General features: G+C 44.2%; 1 protein-coding gene across 4 annotated transcripts; it reads left to right on the forward strand.

Annotated features, from left to right (window-relative positions):
* Window positions 1-26: 26 nt before the first annotated feature.
* LOC122895872 (transport and Golgi organization protein 1 homolog) lies at window positions 27-18,635 on the forward strand. Of its 4 annotated transcripts, XM_044233640.1 has the most exons (11): window positions 27-39; window positions 3,291-3,359; window positions 3,844-3,990; window positions 8,061-8,192; window positions 13,104-13,125; window positions 13,908-13,987; window positions 14,643-14,753; window positions 15,248-15,311; window positions 15,477-15,615; window positions 17,833-17,934; window positions 18,581-18,635. In XM_044233640.1, exons 3-10 carry the CDS (start codon window positions 3,985-3,987, stop codon window positions 17,876-17,878), a joined length of 600 nt encoding a protein of 199 aa, XP_044089575.1. In that variant the 5' UTR covers window positions 27-39; window positions 3,291-3,359; window positions 3,844-3,984; the 3' UTR covers window positions 17,879-17,934; window positions 18,581-18,635. The 4 variants fall into 4 exon arrangements, with proteins under 4 accessions (XP_044089575.1, XP_044089574.1, XP_044089577.1 ...); XM_044233639.1 differs by lacking the exons at window positions 27-39; window positions 3,291-3,359; window positions 3,844-3,990 and having other exon boundaries at window positions 7,964-8,192; XM_044233642.1 differs by lacking the exons at window positions 27-39; window positions 3,291-3,359; window positions 3,844-3,990; window positions 17,833-17,934; window positions 18,581-18,635 and adding an exon at window positions 17,718-17,777 and having other exon boundaries at window positions 7,964-8,192.
* Window positions 18,636-18,637: the final 2 nt, after the last annotated feature.

An 18,637-nucleotide genomic window follows, 5' to 3' on the forward strand; every position in this document is an offset into this window, starting at 1 on the left:
AGGCAAAGCCCTGCAGTTGGTCTGATGTACTTTGCTTAGGTAGGTGGTGAGCAACTTGCTCCTTTCACTGCTGTGTCTTTTATGCGATTCTTAGACAATATCCCAAATTCCTTCCAGCCACACACTCTCAGTCTCTCTGAGAAGAATGATAATACTGCACATTTCTTTGTCTTATTACTTTTCTGGCTCCCTGGAAGGATTATCCCCCAGGCAATTATGGTACAGGCCCCGGTGTGTAATGAAATATTTTGCCAGAAGGGCTTGTTTTCCTTCATTATCTCCATGGGTATGGAGCTCATATCTTACCTGGGTGCATAGGACCTCCTTCGGGACTCTGAAGTTGTATGGTTTTTATATTCTGGTTTTTCATGACCTATCTCCTTTCTCCATCAAAATCAAACTATCTTGTCTCCTTGTGCCTTAGTGTGCTACTGAGAATCTAGTAAGTGAGGAGAGACTGGATTCGTGATCCATCTCTCCCACAGTTCCCACAGTCTTTGAATGATACCTTAGGTCAAAAGTGCTCTAATGACAAGCAGGTATTTTAGACAAGCAGTTCGCAGAGGGACTGCGAACTGAGGACTTTTACTTTCATAATGAGCACACCACCCTCTGCTCAGTCTCACTCAATTAGGTGTCCAACTCTTGGTTGAGTTTGGCTCAGGTCATGATCTTTTAGTTGTCAGACTGAGCCCCATGTCAGTGCCAGGCTCCCTGTGCAGTGGGGAGCCTGCTTGAGATTCTCTCCTCTCTGTCTCTTTCTCTTCCTCTGTCCACCCCTCTGAACTCGTGTTCTCTCTCTCTTGTTCTCTCTCCTTCTCTCAAATAAATAAAGAAACCTTAACTAACCAGTCAGAAAAAACAAACATTCAGACTTTAAAATGGGGAAAGGACAGTAAATGTACAAAAAACTTCAATCTGGGGCACCTGGGTGGCTCAGCGGATTAAGCCTCTGCCTTCAGCTTGGGTCATGATCTCAGGGTCCTGGGATCCAGACCCACATCAGGCATTTGCTCAGCAGGGAGCCTGCTTCACTCTCTCTCTCCCTGCCTGCCCCTCTGCCTGCTTGTGATATCTCTCTCTCTCTCTCACTGTCAAATAAATACATTAAAAAAAAAACACGTTGTGGTGCCTAGGTGGTTCAGTTGTTAAGCATCTGCCTTTGGCTCAGGTCATGGTCCCAGGGTCCTGGGATCGCACCCCGTGTTGGACTCCCTGCTCAGTGGGAAGCCTGATTCTCCTTTTCCCACTGCCCCTGCTTGTGTTCCCTCTTTCACTGTCTCTCTCTGTAAAAAAAAAAAAAAAAAAAATCTTTAAAAAGAAACACTCCAATCTTACTAGTAACCAAAGGAAAAATAAGATTAACATGGAAGATTTTTCACTTTTCACATTGTTAAAGGCTTAAAACCTGATAACATCCAGTGTTAACTGCTCCTTTAGTGTCTGAAAGGGTTTTTGTAATTTTCGTGTTATTTCTTCCATTAATGTTTGATAGGATTTGCTAATAAAACTACTTGGATCTAGGACTTTCTTTCTGGTAAGTTTGTTAATAATTATTTCAATTATTAAAATAGATATTGAATCATTCAGATTTTTGTTTTATTTAGTGTCGTTATATATTTTTCTTTAAAAAAAAGATTTTACTTATTTATTTGACAGAGAGAGAGAGATCACAAGTAGACTGGCAGGTAGAGGAGGAGGGGGAAGGAGGGAGCACGATCTGGGTTCAGTCCCAGGATCCTGAGATCATGACCTAAGCCAACACTGCTGAGGCAAACACTTAATCAACTGAGCCACCCAGGCGCCCCTAATTTTTTAAGTGTGTAAGATCTGTGGTGATAACTCTCTTTTAATTTCTGATATTGGAACACAAAAATTTTATATTAAAGGATGATCGTCCAAGTGTTTTGTAAAGTAAAGAATTAAAAAAATAAAAGCCTCCAACAATTAAAGATTAGTAAACTAAAAAACTTTATCATCTTGACAGAAGGAACTACTACGTGGCCCTTAAAATGGTATGAAAACTCTGATGAAATAATACTGCATGCTTATAGGGATAACTAAAGTTTGAAAGATTCATAATATCAAGTGTTGTGGAGGGTATGGAGCAAATAGAACTTTTTAATTAATGTTATTTTATTTTAAATTCCAGTTAGTTAACATACAGTATAATATTAGTTTCAAGTGTAGGATTTAGTGATTCAGCACCCAGTACAAACTCCAGTGCTCCTCAAGGGCCCTCCTCAATGCCCATGACCTATTTCACCCATGTCCCCACCTCCCTTCTGGAGACCACCAGTTTGTTCCTGCAGTTATAAGTCTTTTTCCTGGTTTGCCCCCCTCTCTCTGTCTCTTTCCCTTTTTTCTTTATGTGCATTTGTTTTGTTACTTAAATTGCACAGGAGTGAAATCATATGATATTTGTCTTTCTAAGACTGACTTATTTTGCTCAGCATAACTATGCAATTGGAGCTTTTATTGAACTTGTATTCAGCTTCCACTGCGGTATGAGTATAAGTTAGGAATTAGAAAACTGTGTGGTAATAACTTAATGAAGCTTAAACTACGTATACCTTATGATTCCGCATCTCTACTCCTAGATATTTATCTATCATAAAATCCCTACAAGTATTCAGCAAAAAACATGTACAATAATGTTTATAGCAACTTTATTCATGTTATCCCAGATTGGAAACAATTCCATTCTCTCACCAAAAGTAGAGTGGAGAAGTCCATTTTAGGTATGTTCATAGAATGGGATTCTACATAATGATGAAGGATGAACTATTGATACAGACAATGACATGTGTAAATCTCACAGGCCTTATTTGGAGAGAAAGAACTCAGACACAAAGACATACAGACCGAATGACTCCATTTGTCTCAGTGAGCAGGGAAAATCGATCTATGGTTTTAGAAGTCAGAATAATGGTTGCTGATGGCAAGAGACGAAAAGGTAAAACTTAGACCCGTTAGAGGGAAAGGCAAGTGAACTATCAGAAAGAGAAAGTAAGAAAACAGTCCCATGTACAATTGGATAAAATAGAATAAAACACCTAGGAATCTAATTAACCAAGGAGGTAAAAGACCTCTGTACTGAAAACTACCAGACACTGCTACAAGAAATCAAAGAAGACCCAAACAAATGAAAACATAGTCCATGCTCAGGGGTTGGAAGAATTACCATGGTTAAAATGTCTCTACTATCCCCAAACAATTTATAGATTCAATGCAATTCCTATGAAAGTTCTAATGGCGTGTCATGCGTCCTCTTTCCTGGATGGGAGCAGGAATTTAGATTCTGCTCTAAGCCACGTGAATCATCCCGTGATCCTGCAACCACGTTCCAGGACTGGCTGGTGAGTGTGGCAAGATCCTCTCTCCGACCAACGACACCAAAGGAGTCCCTGAAACGCTCACACGTGGATGGGGTAAATGCAGGGTCAGATGCAAACATGCTAATCTAATGGGGACAAGTATGCAGAATTCGCATAAATTTTCAAGATAAATGTTAAGAGTTCCATTAGGTTTCAGGTCAAAGGAAGGTGCTTGAGTCATGCCCCAGAGCTAGGGCAAAGCTAAATATTCACCCTCCTCCCTGAGCAGAGGCATCGAGACGAGATACACTGGGGAGCATGCGAGTGTTGTATGTCTCAGCACGGAGTGCGCACTCTTCATGTTTGGGGCCTATGACAGAGCCAGGTCCGAGGTATCTGGCTCCCTGTGACAGTTTTCCTGCAGTCCAGGGGTAGATGGGATCCTCCAAAACATGAGACCTGAGGGCCTGGGTCTCTTGACCTGGGCAGCTGCTCAGAAACCAGAAAAGAGCCATTGATCCTGCAGGAACCGCATCGGGCGCACGGAGGTGGAGAAAGCCCTGAGCGAACATCCGGCGTGGCAGGATCAGCTGTGAGGAGCAGCCAGGACCTGACTGGAAGGAGTTAAGGAGGACACAGAGGTCCTTGTGTCTGTCTGTTGGCACTAATGCAGGTATGGGGATGCCTTGGAGGGAGGCCCAGGGGACATACATGTGCATTTACACCGTGTGGTCAGCAGAGGGCAGTGTGGCCTCACCCGTGTGTGCGTGTGGTGCGTGTGCGTGTGCGCGCACGCGCCTGATTGTTTGCCATCAAGATCTGTATCTTAGGTATGCTCTGTAGACTGCGTTGAGTTGCTGTGAGAAGGCTGGAACCTCCTACTCTGGTTGTGTATTTGTTTGTTTTTGCCGTTTGGTCCTCCTTTGCTTTCTCCTTTGTTCAGCCAGTGGCTCTGGGCCGGGAGTGTGGAAAGGAAGGAGAGAGCACCCAGAAGAGGGAAGAGGGACCTGGGTTGGAGGGAGCAAACAGGAAGGATGGCCAAAGTTCCAGAGAGGACCTGTCGTTGGGATGGCCCGTGGTGGGGTATCAGGGGAGAAGGGGCTTTGTATCAACGAGGTCACCTGTGGCATCCATGTTGAGGTACTAGGGGCAAAGGCAGCTGATTGGTGGAGAGATCAAAAGGGTTCTAGGTTGCTAAGGAAACGTTCAAACAGGGGAAGGTTTGGTGGAAGTTGGATTCTTCATACCAACTGCTCCTGAGAATTTACTTTACCTGCTAATTTGTCCTGCTGACCTCGTGCTTTACTAACCTGCTGACCTCCTAACCTTTGTGAACCCTGCTCCTTCCCCTTGAATACTTAATCTGACCCTGACACTGTCCTTGACCCCCTTCTTCTCCTGACCAAGGCTTTCCCCATCCTACCCCCTATTTCCTCCCTATTCCCATCCTTAATTACCACCCTATCCCCTCCCCACCCCTCCCTAGCCCTCCCACTCTTCCCTCCCCTGCCCCCCATCTTCACCTCCTCCCTGGGGCCACAGTGCCCCTTAAAAGGGACAAGAACACGATGGTGCAAAGGCTACTCTTCTGGCTCCTCGTGTTCCCATATCCCAGTTCCCCAAACCCAAATGTGAGTAAACATGACACTTCAGTGGTGTCTTCCTTCTTCTTATTTTTTGAAATAGGATTTCTTTGAGCAAAAGAAGGGGCACAGGTGATGGGGAATGGCACGGGCGGGGAGGGAAAGACAGAATCCCAAACCAGTTGTGCATAGAGCCCAGAGCCCAAAGAGGGGCTCAATTTCAGGACCATGAGATTATGACTTGATCCAAACCAAGACTTGGTCACTTAACTGACTGAGCTACTAGTGGTGTCTTCCTTCTGACTGGGTTCCTTCACATGGTGGTTTCATAACAGCTTTTTCATGGGGTTCCTGATGGGAACCTCAGAAGAATGATAGTTCTTCCTGAAGACCGGGCACAACAGGGAAGGTTTTTCAGTCAGCCTTAAGGGGTTGTGGCCACAGCCATTTCCATCATGTTATGGGTCCTGTCTGTGCTACTTGGTCCAGAAGAGCCACTTTGGTAGGATGGAAACCTGAACACCCCAGGTTTATAGTGTCAAGAGGAAGGATTTGTGAAGATATGAAAGCCATTGAGCTCTTTGTCCTAAATAGGGGGCTTGTTGATATGTACATTCTATCTCATTAAATTGTTTTTGACAATGTCAGAACTCTAATTTAATAGGAGCTAGGGGTGTTAGATGGGCCCCTGGAAGCCCAATGATGATCCTGCTTCAAGCCTGGTAAATTCAGGGTCCATCTTCTGTATAGTTGGTTTTCCTATCAGCACATTGTTTATATTTGTCATGTTTGACAGCCCTGGGTATCTGAAGCTTTGGTGTTGGGACTAGAGTGTTAAAAAGTGAAAGGTCCTTTGTGCTCTGTGCTTCTGGGTTTGTTGACTTTCAGCAGCTTCTGAATCAGCCCTCTCCTTCTGGTCTTGGAGGCTGTCCCCAGGGACCATGTGTCCCTCCTGGTCCATGGAGACCTGAGAATCCCAGAAGACACTAAGGGACCGCATCCTGCTGGGATATATGTCACAGGAACATCACTAGGAGTGATGTGATCAGGGAGTGAATGAGTTGTTGTTCTTTCTTCGGCCAAGTTTGTGCAGAGTGTTGGTTTCCCCAAGATAAGAAGGTTCTGGATATCCTTAGGATTGTCCAAATATAAAGAAATAAGTGGTTCCCAGCATGAATATTTCACTCTATGATGAAAAAGTAAAACCTGTAACCCCAGGAGAGAGAGAGGGAGAGAGAGATAACAGTTAGGGGACACCCATGGAAATAAGTAGACTTCTTTAGATCTGCTGGTACCAGATTATGAAACAGGGGTCCGGAAGTGTCATTGTTCAAGAAGGACCCTTGCATTGAGGCAGACCTATCCCATGTGAAGAGCTCTAGTCAAAATAGGCTCCATTCTGTTTCACTGGAGTCTTCAGAAGAGGGAATTTCTTGGTCGTCTTGATTTCAATTATTCCCTTCTACCTAGGCTGCATCTCATGGAACTGTTCACCTTTCTCATTCTACCCCATCTCTGAACTCTTGCCTAAACGAACTGCTCTTGCGTTTCCCACCTCCACCTGCTCATGGCCGCTGTCGAGAACCTAGTGTTTTCGGCCCCACTGGCTGTCATCTAGTGCAGAGTCAGCTACTCGTATCAGCATCCAGACAGCTGCCAGATGTACTGAGTGCCCACGACGGGGCGCGTTTTACATTCCTGACAAGATGGCCTCTGTCTCTTGTGCATTTGATACCCATGATCAACCATTGTCTGACAGCTACTGCTCTCTTTCAGTGGATGTTCAAAGATAGTGTACGTTTCCCGCTAGCACATATTTCCCTGACCTCAGCTGTGTGGGCTGAAGGGGAAATTGTTACATATTTCAGGAGCTCCTTTCTAGAGAGGTGTGTGTCCATAAAATTAAAGCTTGGTGTGAACTAGTAAGAATTGCATTGTTAGTGTCTTTTGACCTGTAATACTTCTAAATCTAGTTTTTGTAAAATGATGTGTTCCTTCCTTGGTGTTCATATCCAGGAATACTGTATTCTTTTAGAATTCCCGGAGACCTGGGTGGTTCAAGCAGTTAAGTGTCTGCCTTAGGCTTGGGTCATGATCCTAGGGTCCTGGGATTGAGCCCTGGTTGGGCTCCCTGCTCAGCTGGCAGTCTGCTGCTCAGTCTCCCTCTGCCCTTCCCCCCTCTGTCTCTCAAAGAAATAAATACATTCTTTAATACTTTCTCTCTTTAAAGAGTTAAATTTTATAGCTTTTATTGCCCGATTTAATTACAATACTAAGCAATAGGAATGGGATTTCCTTTCATCGGCGTTTTGGAGATCCTAAATGTCACAGATAACCTTAGAGCACACATGATCACCTGATTATGCAAATCGTTATGTACTTCAGGAATCGGACATCTTGGACCGTGATTCAGAAGCAATGTGATTATTGAAAGAAAACATTAACGTTTTCAGAAACTAAGCAATAACTCTAAGTATAATTTTTACTGGAAAATAATTACATATCATATTAAAGAGCAGCCTCCCTTTTCTGTCACGAATGTCCTAATCTATAAACATCTGTCCATATAACATGCTTCTTTGTACCTCTAGTACATTATATTCATGCTTTCTCTCATTCTTCCATAAATTTTGGGTGTAGTTTTGGAAACGTACCAAAGGAGTTTATCCAGCTCCTTCATGGATGTGCAGTAGAAGTCACTGACTTCTTACCTATTCTAAGTTTACATTGACTTATCTTGTTTATTTTATGTTGGCTTATCCATTCTCAAGTTCTGTTAGCCATAGAAACAAATTTGAAATGTGCTTGTAGGTAGAGTAAGATCTCTTAAGATTTGTCTATTAGATTTTGCCTACAGCTTCAGTGTGTTATAATGTATATATGATCACAGCATCTTTTCAAAGGATACTGTTTGTTGATATTGAACATAGGTAAGCAACAAGGAAACCATCACCATGGTAAGATCATAAACTGGTGTATCACTCCCCAAATTGCCCCAGCTCCTTGGTCATCCCTCTGTGCGCCTTCTCCTCCAGGAGGAGGTAGGTGAGAGGTATGCTTACCTCCTGGAGGCCGGTTGAGGGTTTGTAAAGTAGATTCTTTGTGACAGATACACAGTAAATGTCTTTGAGATTCCTCATTGTCTCAAATGGTATTTCAGCTTGTCCTTTCCTTGCCTGACCATTTCTGTGTTGGCCCTGATGTGATTGAAGTTCTGTGGAAGCTTCTCATTATAACTGCCTGCTTGGGAACCTGTGCCTTTCTCATTTACCTGTGGAGAACCATCCTCGCTGTAAGTATACTAATGTACCTTCTGTTCTTTCATTCATAAACAAGCAGAAAATTTTATAGTCACTGAATATATTTATGTCCATTCAGTACTACAGATTTCCCTCTAATATGTCCATTTTGATGATCACCTAGATTGATATAGTTTTAAATTTATATTGAAGTGCCTTCTTGATCCATATGTTCTTTTTTTTTTTTTTTAAGTTCAAGCATAATTGACAAACAGTGTAATGTTAGTTTCAGGTGTACAACATGACTCCACAATTCTGTACATTTCTCAGTGCTCGCCACAAGAAGTGGACTCTTCTTCCCCTTCCCCTCTTTCCCCCGTCCCTCCACCCACCTTCCCTCCCCACCTTGTCTTCTTTAGAAGTGTGCTGTTGAATCTCCGGTTTTGGGCCATTCTCCAGCTCTCTGTGTTCTCAATCTCTAGTTTGAGTCATCTGTGGTCTGCGAGCATTGTTTCCTGTAGTTTCGATTCCTTTGGTGGTTCTCATGTGTTGTATGGCCCCGACTATGGCCTCTCTCAGTGACTGTTCCATGTGAGCTTGAGAAGAGTGTCTATACCTCGTCGTTGAATCATGTATTCTGCCGAGGTCAGTGGATGCAGTGGATGGGTGATGCTCGCCAGTGCACCTGTGTTCTCATGTTATTTGTGTATCTCTGGGTCTGTCAATGACTGATAAGAGGGTTTTGAATTCTCCAGCTGTAGGAATGGATTCATCTGTTCCCACCAGCAATATTTTCCGTTTCTGCTTCATGTGCTCTGATACTCTGTTGTTGATGCATGCACATTAGAAATTGTTGTGTCCTTTTGGAGAAATGGACAATGGAGAAATGGAGACCCCTTCATCATTGAAATAATGCCCGTCGTTATTCCTGATGGTTTTCCTTACTTACTCTGAGGTGTGTTTTGAAGGATCCTTTCACTGGCAAAAGGTTTCTAGTTCGATGTTTCTTTCAACAGTGTACACATTTCATCCTTCTTCATGGCATCTTTTCTGAAAAGAAGTGCGATGTCGTTCTTATCTGTCTTCCTCTGGAGTAAGGTGTTACTGCTCCCCTCTCCCCCTTCCCCTACCCTCTCCCAGCCCCTGCTCCAGGTTTGCAGAACTGTTTCTTTGTCTTTAATGATCTGTAGCTGAATATTCTATAACAGACATTATTGGTGTTTTTTGTTCATTGTTTGTGTGTGTGTTTTTGTATTGCTCCTGCTTTTGATGTTTTATTTCCCTGGATCTTGATTTGGAAACTGCATTAATTTCAGAAAATCCTCTGTCATTATTGCTTCAAATATCTCTCTGTCCACACTCCTATAGGAATAGGTATTCCTATTATGTGTGTGTTACACATTTTGCAGTGACCTACCAGTCTTGGATTTTCTGTGCTGTCTTTGTAATTTTTGTCATTGTGTTGCTTTTTTATTATTAATATTTTTTTAAAATTTATTTGACAGAGAGAGATCACAAGTAGGCAGAGAGGCAGGAAGAAAGAGAGAGAGAGGAGGAAGCTGGCTCCCCGTCGAGGAGGGAGCCCAATGTGGGAGTCGATCCCAAGACCCTGAGATCATGACGTGAGCTAAAGGCAGAGACTGAACCCACTGAGCCACCCAGGTGCCCTTTCTGTTTCCTTTTTGGAAGTTTCTACTGGATATTCTTTCCTGTCAATGATTCTTTGCTCTGGTTTATTTTGAGCCTCTTCATGAAGCCAGCACAAGCATTCTTGATTTATTGGTGGTGTTGTCTAGAATCATGTTACAGTCTTAGAGTTTCATATCTATGCTTACATGTACCACCTCTTTTTCCTCTTGTGCACTTTTCCCTTAGATCAAGTATCCTACGTGGAAGGGACTTTAAAGCCCCAGCCTGCTAACCCATCCCTTCTGCCACAAGAAGTGTGATTCTCGTGCTTGCTCTCATGGTTTTTACCCGTAGCATGTCTTGTAGGGTTGTGTTGAAAGCAAGATACTGTGTCCTGGTAAAGGAACTGAGGTAGGTGGGTGTTAGGGTGAGGTTTTCTGCTCCTCTGGCTCAGGGTTAGACTGAGGTCTTCATCGGTGAGGCAGGGAGAGATGGCACTGGAGTCGAGTATTTCCCTCACCTTTGTGGCTTAGTCTCTGGGAAACCCTGAGTTAGACTCTGGTGACATGATTTCACTTGAGGGCTGATCTTTCTAAGAAGGATGAACGCTCGAGTTTCTTTCTCCATGGGAATACTCCTCCCTCTCCCTGTCAATGGAGAAAACTTCCCTTCAAAGAGAAAAGAAAAATATTATGTGTTCGGTGTAGCCATCTACCTTTACACTTCCCCTGCCTCTGGGGTTGGTGACAAGGGCCAGGGGAGCTCAGAGGTTCCTAATCAACATGTGAAATTAAAGGAATAACTATGGTTGTCTGATTGCCCTGCCCTGATGCACTCTCCCCACCAACATTATTATGACTGGTTTGTGATAGCATGGTGATATTCCAAGATCCTGGCAAGATGTGGGGGTTGGCCTCAGCCTCTCATCATCCCGTAAAACTGTTGAATGGGGAAATATGTTCATGGTGCAAAATGAGGTCTTGCCTAGATGTTATTGAGCTCTAATAAGACCAGTGTCACTCGAGTCTGAATTGCCTGGCTCCCCTTTTTGGAAACATCCGCTGTCTTTCTGTGGTGGCTTATGCTTCATCTGTCATCATGGGCCACTCTTTTTTCTCATTCGATAGCTTTTACTTCTTTTTGATGACATTCCATTTCTCATAGTCTGGGAGACTTCATAGCACCTGATGTGCTCTAACTGTGTGTGAATTCAGTAAACAGCCAACTCTTTGGAAAGTTTCAGGAAATCTTTCTAGATAAGGAAAGAGTCATATCTTTGACACAGCTTTTGCTCCCTTGCCTTCCTGCCTCTCTGCCTTCTTTTTTCCTTCCTTCCAAGACTTTTTTTTTAAAAGATTTTATTTATTTATTTGACAGACAGAGATCACAAGTAGGCAGAGAGGCAGGCAGAGAGAGAGAGGAGGAAGCAGGCTGCTGCTGAGCAGAGAGCCCGATGTGGGGCTTGATCCCAGGACTCTGGGATCATGACCCGAGCCGAAGGCAGAGGCCCCAACCCACTGAGCCAACCAGACACCCCCCAAGTTCCTTCCAGGACTTTACAATAGTCCCAGGTTCTATACTCCAGTGCAGATATTGTGTTGCAAAAAAGTTAAGGAAATATGCTAAGTGAAATAATTCCAGTAGAGAAAGTCACTTATAATATGGTTTCACTAATTTGTGGAACATAAGGAATAGCATGGAGGGTATTATGAGAAGGAAGAAGAAAATGAGTTAGGGGGGCAGAATCAGAGGGGGAGATGAACCATGAGAGACTATGGACTCTGGGAAGCAAGCTGAGGGTTTTAGAGGGGAGGGGTGTGGGGAGATGGGTGAGCCAGGTGATGGGTGAGCCAGGTGATGGGTAAGGAGGGTACGTGTTGCATGGAGCGCTGGGTGTTATACACAACCGGGAATCCTAGAAGCACTGCATCAAAAACTGATGAGAGAGACACAGGACCAGAGCATGGGGACACAGCTAGATCTCGGGATGTCGCAGCACAGGGGACCTTCCTAAAGGAAAGCTCGAGAAGCATTCACAAAGGAAAGGAATCAAAAAACAGCTGGCCGATTTGGAATCCTGGCTTAGCTGGAACCCATACTCTGCTCCCCAGACTTCAGAAAGAAATGGCCTAGAAACTGGAGATCCAGCCCACCATACTGCAGGTTTGGTTCATGAACCACAGAGCAAAGCTCAGGAAAGCCAAACAGCAATTAGCTGGAATAGAAGTGAAGACCAGCTCTTCCAAGGGACCCTCGGATGCCCCTCCGCGTTTCCCCATGGTGCCTACCAAGCTTTCCTGCTTTATACAGATCGCCTTATACCTTGCTTCCAACGCAGCATAGGCTCCAGTCTGAAGTTTCTCCCAGACCATTGTGTTGGCCACAAAATAGTGCATTCTGGGTGCTGCCAAGACCCCAACATCTATTCCCTTTGTGCCATTAGGGAATCTCAAATTCTTCCCACATGTTTTACTGCTAATTCTCTTGGCTCTTCGTCTCCACAAAGAACTTAATGAGCGAAGCCAGACTCAAAAGGTCACACATACTGTAATGATTTGCGACGATTCCCATCTGGGAGATTCAAGAACCATGCAACATGGATGCATCCCAGAAACATGTCCCATGAAAGACAAAAAAGACACACAAACACCTGTAGGGTAGAATTGAGTGGAAAGAGGCACTCACCAAACTGACAGTGATGGGTATGTTCTGTGTTGTAATTAGCATGGCAGGAACCTGCACTAAATTCATCCAAGGACACAGAATAGCAATACTCTATCACATACACCACAAAAAGCAACCATGGGGCAGGCTGAAGGATCAGCCGTGGTGGTTATCATTTTGTGATCTATAAATGTACCACATCAACACACTGTACACGTTATACTTGTAGCTCAGTAAAGCTGGAGACAGTGTTTAAATTCCATCTCAGTAAATATATACAATGAAAAAAAACCTAACACAAACTGCATGGTTACTAACATTAAACAAAAGCTAGGGAAATGGTGAAATAATGAATATGTTGTAAATATCTGCATGATCCCTTGTCAAAATTGAATAGGTTGAACACTGATGCAATAGAATGTGAATAGATTTGGGACTCAAAAGGAAGTTATACACACTTGTGCTCTTTATCAGAAATGGATTGTGAACTATGATGACTTAATCAAGAAATTCCAATGTTGTCTTCTTTTTTAATCCTGTGAATTCCTTCTGCTAAGCAAAGTGATTATTTTAATATCTTTGGATTAAAAATTTGGTATCTAGCTGAACTATAGATTTTTACTTGTAATATGTTCTGAAATCCAGCCCATCTCTGTTTCTTCCTCTCTTAGGTAAAGCCTCGACAGTATGAAGGTAAGATTTTCAGCTTCGGCTTTCTTCGCCAAAAATTTTCGGTACCCGTATATGATGTGGGTATAATCTGATGAGGGATAAATATGGTGACTCCTGATGTCTCACTGACTTGTTAAGTCTTGCAAATGGTTCTCTTCCCCATGGGGAGTCTAAGTGACAATGTGGAGGGAGTTGCCCTGTCTAAGAGACCAGGAGGAGGAACACCTCGTGGGACTAGGGAGAATACAAGGTGTCATTTTGCAGAGAGATGTTTAGGAGGCAAGTGATGATCACAGCCTGAGGTCTGGAGGGAGTACTTTGTCATGAGCTGGCTCTTGGTGAAATGTCAAGAGGAGAAAGCTCTCTGAGTCTAGCAAACAGGCTACACTTGGAGAAGAAGGCAGATCTTGCCACGCAGAGCACGTGTCATGGGAGAGGATCAAAGCATGGTTTTGAGTCGGAAGTGGAGGGAGCCTTTCCTGCCAAGGGAAAATGAATGGAATCGAATGTGTGCCAGCGGGGATAATGGATAGTGTCTGGGGCTCATGGATTGTGGTGATTCTGTGGTGCTGGCTGTTGACGGCCTGGGTGGCCGACAGGCGCTTTGGAAACCGTCGAATGCCATTGTTCATCGCTGTGAGTTCTTGCTTTCTTCAGGCACAATGGGAATGCTAGCAAGTTAGTGACACCCACGTGTCAGAGAATGTGTCCTGGTAGGATTATTCAATCCCACTGGGATTATTCAGTGTCGCTGGTTTTGCTAATTATCTTAAAGTTCTTTTTTCTCCTTTCATTTCCTTTAGACCAAATAAAGAGTAATATTAATCAGGTGCAAAGGGAAATCAAGGAAATTGAAAAAACCATAGCCAGTTGGGAGGAGAAGGTATGTGTGCCCTTTCAAATATTTTTTGTGATTTCATTTTGGTTCCCTCCTCCTCGGCTAGTTCATTCGATTGATCTAGTTCATGGGATCCAGAGTGGTCCTTGAGTAAGAGAAGCTTGACAATGTAGAGCACTGCCTCTCTCTTCGAGAAAGGAGTTACACATTGTTAGATAGGATTCTCTAACATGATGCTATTTAGGGATTCTGATTACTTTTTCCTATGCATGACAGATCAGCGTAGCAAAGAACGAAGCGCAAAGGAATAGACGGCCTAAGGTTTCCCTTTGCGAAATAAATAAATGGAAAGTAAGAATCCTTTCTTTGCCCGGATTGTGTTGTAACAGTGGAAATAAAAATAATGAATTACTCTTATTATTATTATTTCTAAGATTGATGGATTTGAGAGAAGGAAAGAGTGAGGGGAGGTGGCTTGAAGGAGAGAGAGAGAGAATCCCAAGCAGACACCATGTTGAGTGTGTAGCCTGCTGCAGGGATCAATCCCATGACCCTGAGATCAGGACTTGAGGCCAGTGAAAGCAGGAGTCAGACACTCCACAGACTAGACCATCCAGGTGCCAACCAAGCGCCCCAAGGAATGAGTCCTTGTTCCTCATTCAATACATATATATATATATTTCCATATATTATCTTGAAGGAGAACATCAGAAAGGTGGAGGTCATCAATGAAAATTTGAAGGACACCCTTCGTCTTAAACAGGCTCTCTCAGAAGTTGTGAGAGCCAGAGATAACCAGACTGTGGATGTGGTAAGAGGTCGATGTTAGTTGTCCTAGAATGCTGCTCTGGAGGCTTTTGACTCTGTGGGGGAGGTGAATGCAGTGTACCCATGAGCTGTTTACGCAGTAGAGAGTGGGCGTCTGGGCACTGCAGCTTCTACTGAACAGCGAGCTGCGATTTCACTTGGGACCACCACGATGAGGTTTGCCACTTCAAGGTCTAGGAAGTATGGTTTATTTCACAGTTGGGTAATCTTCACATCATTCAGAGCTGCCCTCCACATTATGTAGAAAATCCCACAAAATATGTGAGTGATGAAGGGCGATAGCAAGTCCAATTATATAGTAGAAGATTTCTTTTAATATCTGTTCCACTGAGAAAGCCATTTGTGTGTTTTTTGAAATGAACCAGTTGTCTTACTTTCTCCTTATCCTATTTATGCCTCAAGGACTTTCTTTGTTGCCCTCTCTGATGCTGTCCTGCTAGGTGCCCTCATAGGTCTTTTCTTACATCTGTCTTAAAGGTCCAAGATGAATTGGATGATGAAGTGCTGAGAGCCGTCACATGCAAAAACCAAGAACTGGAAGGTATGTTGTTTAGGGGGAAGAAATCTCCATAGGGTGGCAATGAGTTTGCATCAGGCAGGGAAAGAATTCCTTCCTGCCTTCACGGTCTTGCCCTTCTCCTTCCCCATCAAAACCAAGTTCTCAGGTCATGGCACAAACACACAAAAGGAAACTCATCCTTTACAGAGAGCGAAAGGTTCCTGGAAGACCGGTATAATGCCCTGAGTTCTCAGAAAACAGCTAAAGAAGCGGAATTGAACCTGCTAAGGAAGAAAGTGGATATGATGGTGGAGTTCAGTGAACAACAAAAACGGACTGCAGAAGAGTAAGCTCTTGCTGTGTTGTCATAAGTACCGTTGTATAAATTTATGTGGCGTCAAGTCTAGATAACTGTATTTGGAACTTCTGGAATTGGATCGTAGAGTACTTTTGCCAAATGCATTTTGTAGAATTGTGCCTGCCCTTTCTATTTTGAATGGTGTAACCTGCATTTTCCTTTCTGTTCTAAGGAGTTGCGCGGGTAGGTAGCAGCATTAATCACTTGGATGCCTGGATCCCCTCTGGGTCGGCCTACACTGTCCTTTCAGGTTCACTCTCCCCACGTGCTCTTACCGCTCCTGCATAGGTCCCATTCTTGTGCAGCATGAGACTTGGCTCCAGAATGTGGAGAGAAAACTGGAATTCTCTTCCTGCAGAAACCAGGAAAGTTTCTTTGTGGAACGTGGGCTGGGGCTCCAGCAATACTGGGTCCCTTCATCTGGTGTACAACTGAGATCATTCGGTGCAGCCCAGTCGCTAAGAAGGTCAGGGTATTTTCTGTCCAAGTGATTTTCTTTTCTTTCTTTCTTCTTTTTTTTTTTTTTTTTTTTAGAAAAGATTGTACCTTTACCTATTTGACAGAGAGAGACACAGTGAGAGAGAGAACACAAGCAGGGTGAGTGGGAGAGGGAGAAGCAGGCTTCCCGCTAAACAGGGAGTCCAATGTGGGGCTCGATCCCAGGGCTCTGGGATCATGACCTGAATCAAATACTTTTAAGCAGATACTTAATGACCAGGCCACCCTTGTGCCCCTCCACATGTTTTTCTAGGTGGAACTCTCCCGGATCCCATCCAAAGCCTGCAGTTTTACTAAGTCTCATCTTTGCTGGCAGAACCGGAACTTTGCTTGTTGCATTCCAACCTGTCCCCAAAAGGTTGCTTGCTCTTTTACTTTGATTCACTCGCCTGTTCCAGAATTCAGTGATGTGTCCTGGGGAGATTGGCTCCCACTGCCAGGCTGGCTTTCTCCTAGGCTTCCTCCTCTTCCATCTGGTTCTCATGTTTCCTCATGTGCTCTTTCGAAATTAGGTGCACTCACAAGTTTGCTCTCTTGTCCAGTGTTTCCTTTTGTTTCTCAGGAGGAGATCAGGACGTTGGAGGCCCTCATCCTGTTGAAAAGCAAATCTGTTCCCTGTTTTCCCTGGAGACTCATCTTTGTGTTATCTCTTCCCTCTCCAGGGGTAGGGGCCGCTCTCTCTCACAGGCACCTGGGTTCTGTTCATTGCTAAGTTCTTCTTGGGGCGGGTCTAGTGTCCTCACCACCTTTCTCTCTTCAACACCATATCCCTGGGCCACACATCGACTGCCGCTCCAGAAGCCATTTGCTGAAGGATCGTGGAGAGGTCAGAAGCAGATGCTCATGTCCTTCTCTTTCTCGAGGTTTTGTCTCAGTTTCTAAAGTCTTTTTTCTGCGCGTGATTCTTGACACGTGTCCTGTTGAAACCTTTGAATCAACACCATGAACGAGAGTCTGAGGCAGCCCAGCAAACCAACCTTGCTAACATCACTGTTTGCTGCCTTCACCATCCTTGAACTTGGTCTTGTATTCGAGAAGGTTAACACAATGGAGTTGACAGTTTTCCATCGAAGTCTGTTCCCTGGACAAAACACCCTGAGTATGTGACAGTTCACATGGATTATTAGGGACCTATTTTTGGCAGTACGGTTGGCCTTTTCCTACACCAGGATTTTTCAAGTGGGGGCAGGGGTTGTACATCTCAATCCTAGAGATGTGTGGGAGTGGGTTTCCATGCCAGTGACGCCCTATTCTGGAAGGTTCCTTTTGGGCTGACTGTGTTGCCCAACCTTGGTCTGAGGATCAGGGCTCCCCATGGAGGTGTGAGACTAATGATGGGCCACTGCTTCATCCTAATGGGTGTGGCTGGTCAGGCTTGGCTTTTCACTTTGAATTGAAATGAGCCTTCACCATCTCAACCCAAAGACCAACCCTGAGAGGGCACAGAGTGCAATGTTATTTGGTGACATGGTGAATGAATTGAGTAGGGAAGTATAAAGACAGTTCCGATTGGAGGGACTTGGCAGCAGCCAGAGTTTGATTGTTCTTGAACCCTAAATGGGGCCTTCATTCATCTCCTGTTGTGTTTTCAGTCTGTGCTTTTAGTGGGGACGTTCCAACCTAGGCCATCAAGTGTGCTTGGGAGGATCAATGGCAGAAATTCAGGACCTTGTCTCCTGGACAATGTACATACCTTTCCCATCTTAGGAAGTTAGAAGAGACCATTAATGAACTGAATGCAACCAGGAATTAGCTGTCAGCTGCCAAAGAAAAGCTGAACGTGACCGAAGATGAAATGGAGAAGTATAGGTAAGTCCAGACACTACCTACTACAGGCTCCTGAAATCCCTGTTCCCTTTGGATTTTCATCTTTGTACATTATTAGGACTCAGGTGATATACACAAAAATTCAGAGGATATATCCAGAGAGAATTAACAGCCACAGAAAGATAAGGAACAAAACAATTACATTACTAAACATGTCCTGATCCCCAGCGCTGGCGTGACCCTGTGGAAACGGGCTCCACACCAGTGTCCTTGGTGTCAGTTGTCCAATCTTGAGGAGAGCAGTTTGTCCTAGGATGAATCTTACGTATAAACGTTGTAGTGCCATCTGATGGTGATGGTCTTTGCAACCCTGGGGACCATGGCGAGGATAGAAGTTCAAGGAGAATAGAGCTTCGTGACAAAAGACACTTGTCATGTAATAACTGAGGGAAGGATTGAAAATGGGTAAGGAAATTATTCAATTCTGAACCTGCAGGTGAAGCAAAACGATTAAGAAAGGCTGTAACAATAGCTTTGATCCTACTGTCCAGTTATAATCAGGTGAAAGTGGTCCTGTTTTGGGATACGTTGTATGAGGGGACTGATAGAGGAGGTCGGTCACTTGGGCAGATGATGGAAAATCACACCCCATGTTGGGTTTTGTCTGATGAAAACACTTGTCCCTCAGACAACAAGTGGAAGACATGGAGCACCAGCTGCCAGAGGCGGAGTTGACCTTCCAATG

This window comes from Neovison vison, chromosome 14 (assembly GCF_020171115.1).
Source record: "Neovison vison isolate M4711 chromosome 14, ASM_NN_V1, whole genome shotgun sequence".
In the NCBI taxonomy this organism is placed as follows: Eukaryota; Metazoa; Chordata; class Mammalia; order Carnivora; family Mustelidae; genus Neogale; species Neogale vison.

Bases quoted from the DNA above. Each gene is read 5' to 3' on its own strand.
- LOC122895872 (XM_044233639.1), top strand. From the start codon at position 8,049: ATGGTATTTCAGCTTGTCCTTTCCTTGCCTGACCATTTCTGTGTTGGC. The intron at 8,193-13,103 runs GTAAGTATACTA...TTCCTCTCTTAG, and splicing joins TGTGGAGAACCATCCTCGCT to GTAAAGCCTCGACAGTATGA. The intron at 15,312-15,476 runs GTATGTTGTTTA...CATCCTTTACAG, and splicing joins CAAAAACCAAGAACTGGAAG to AGAGCGAAAGGTTCCTGGAA.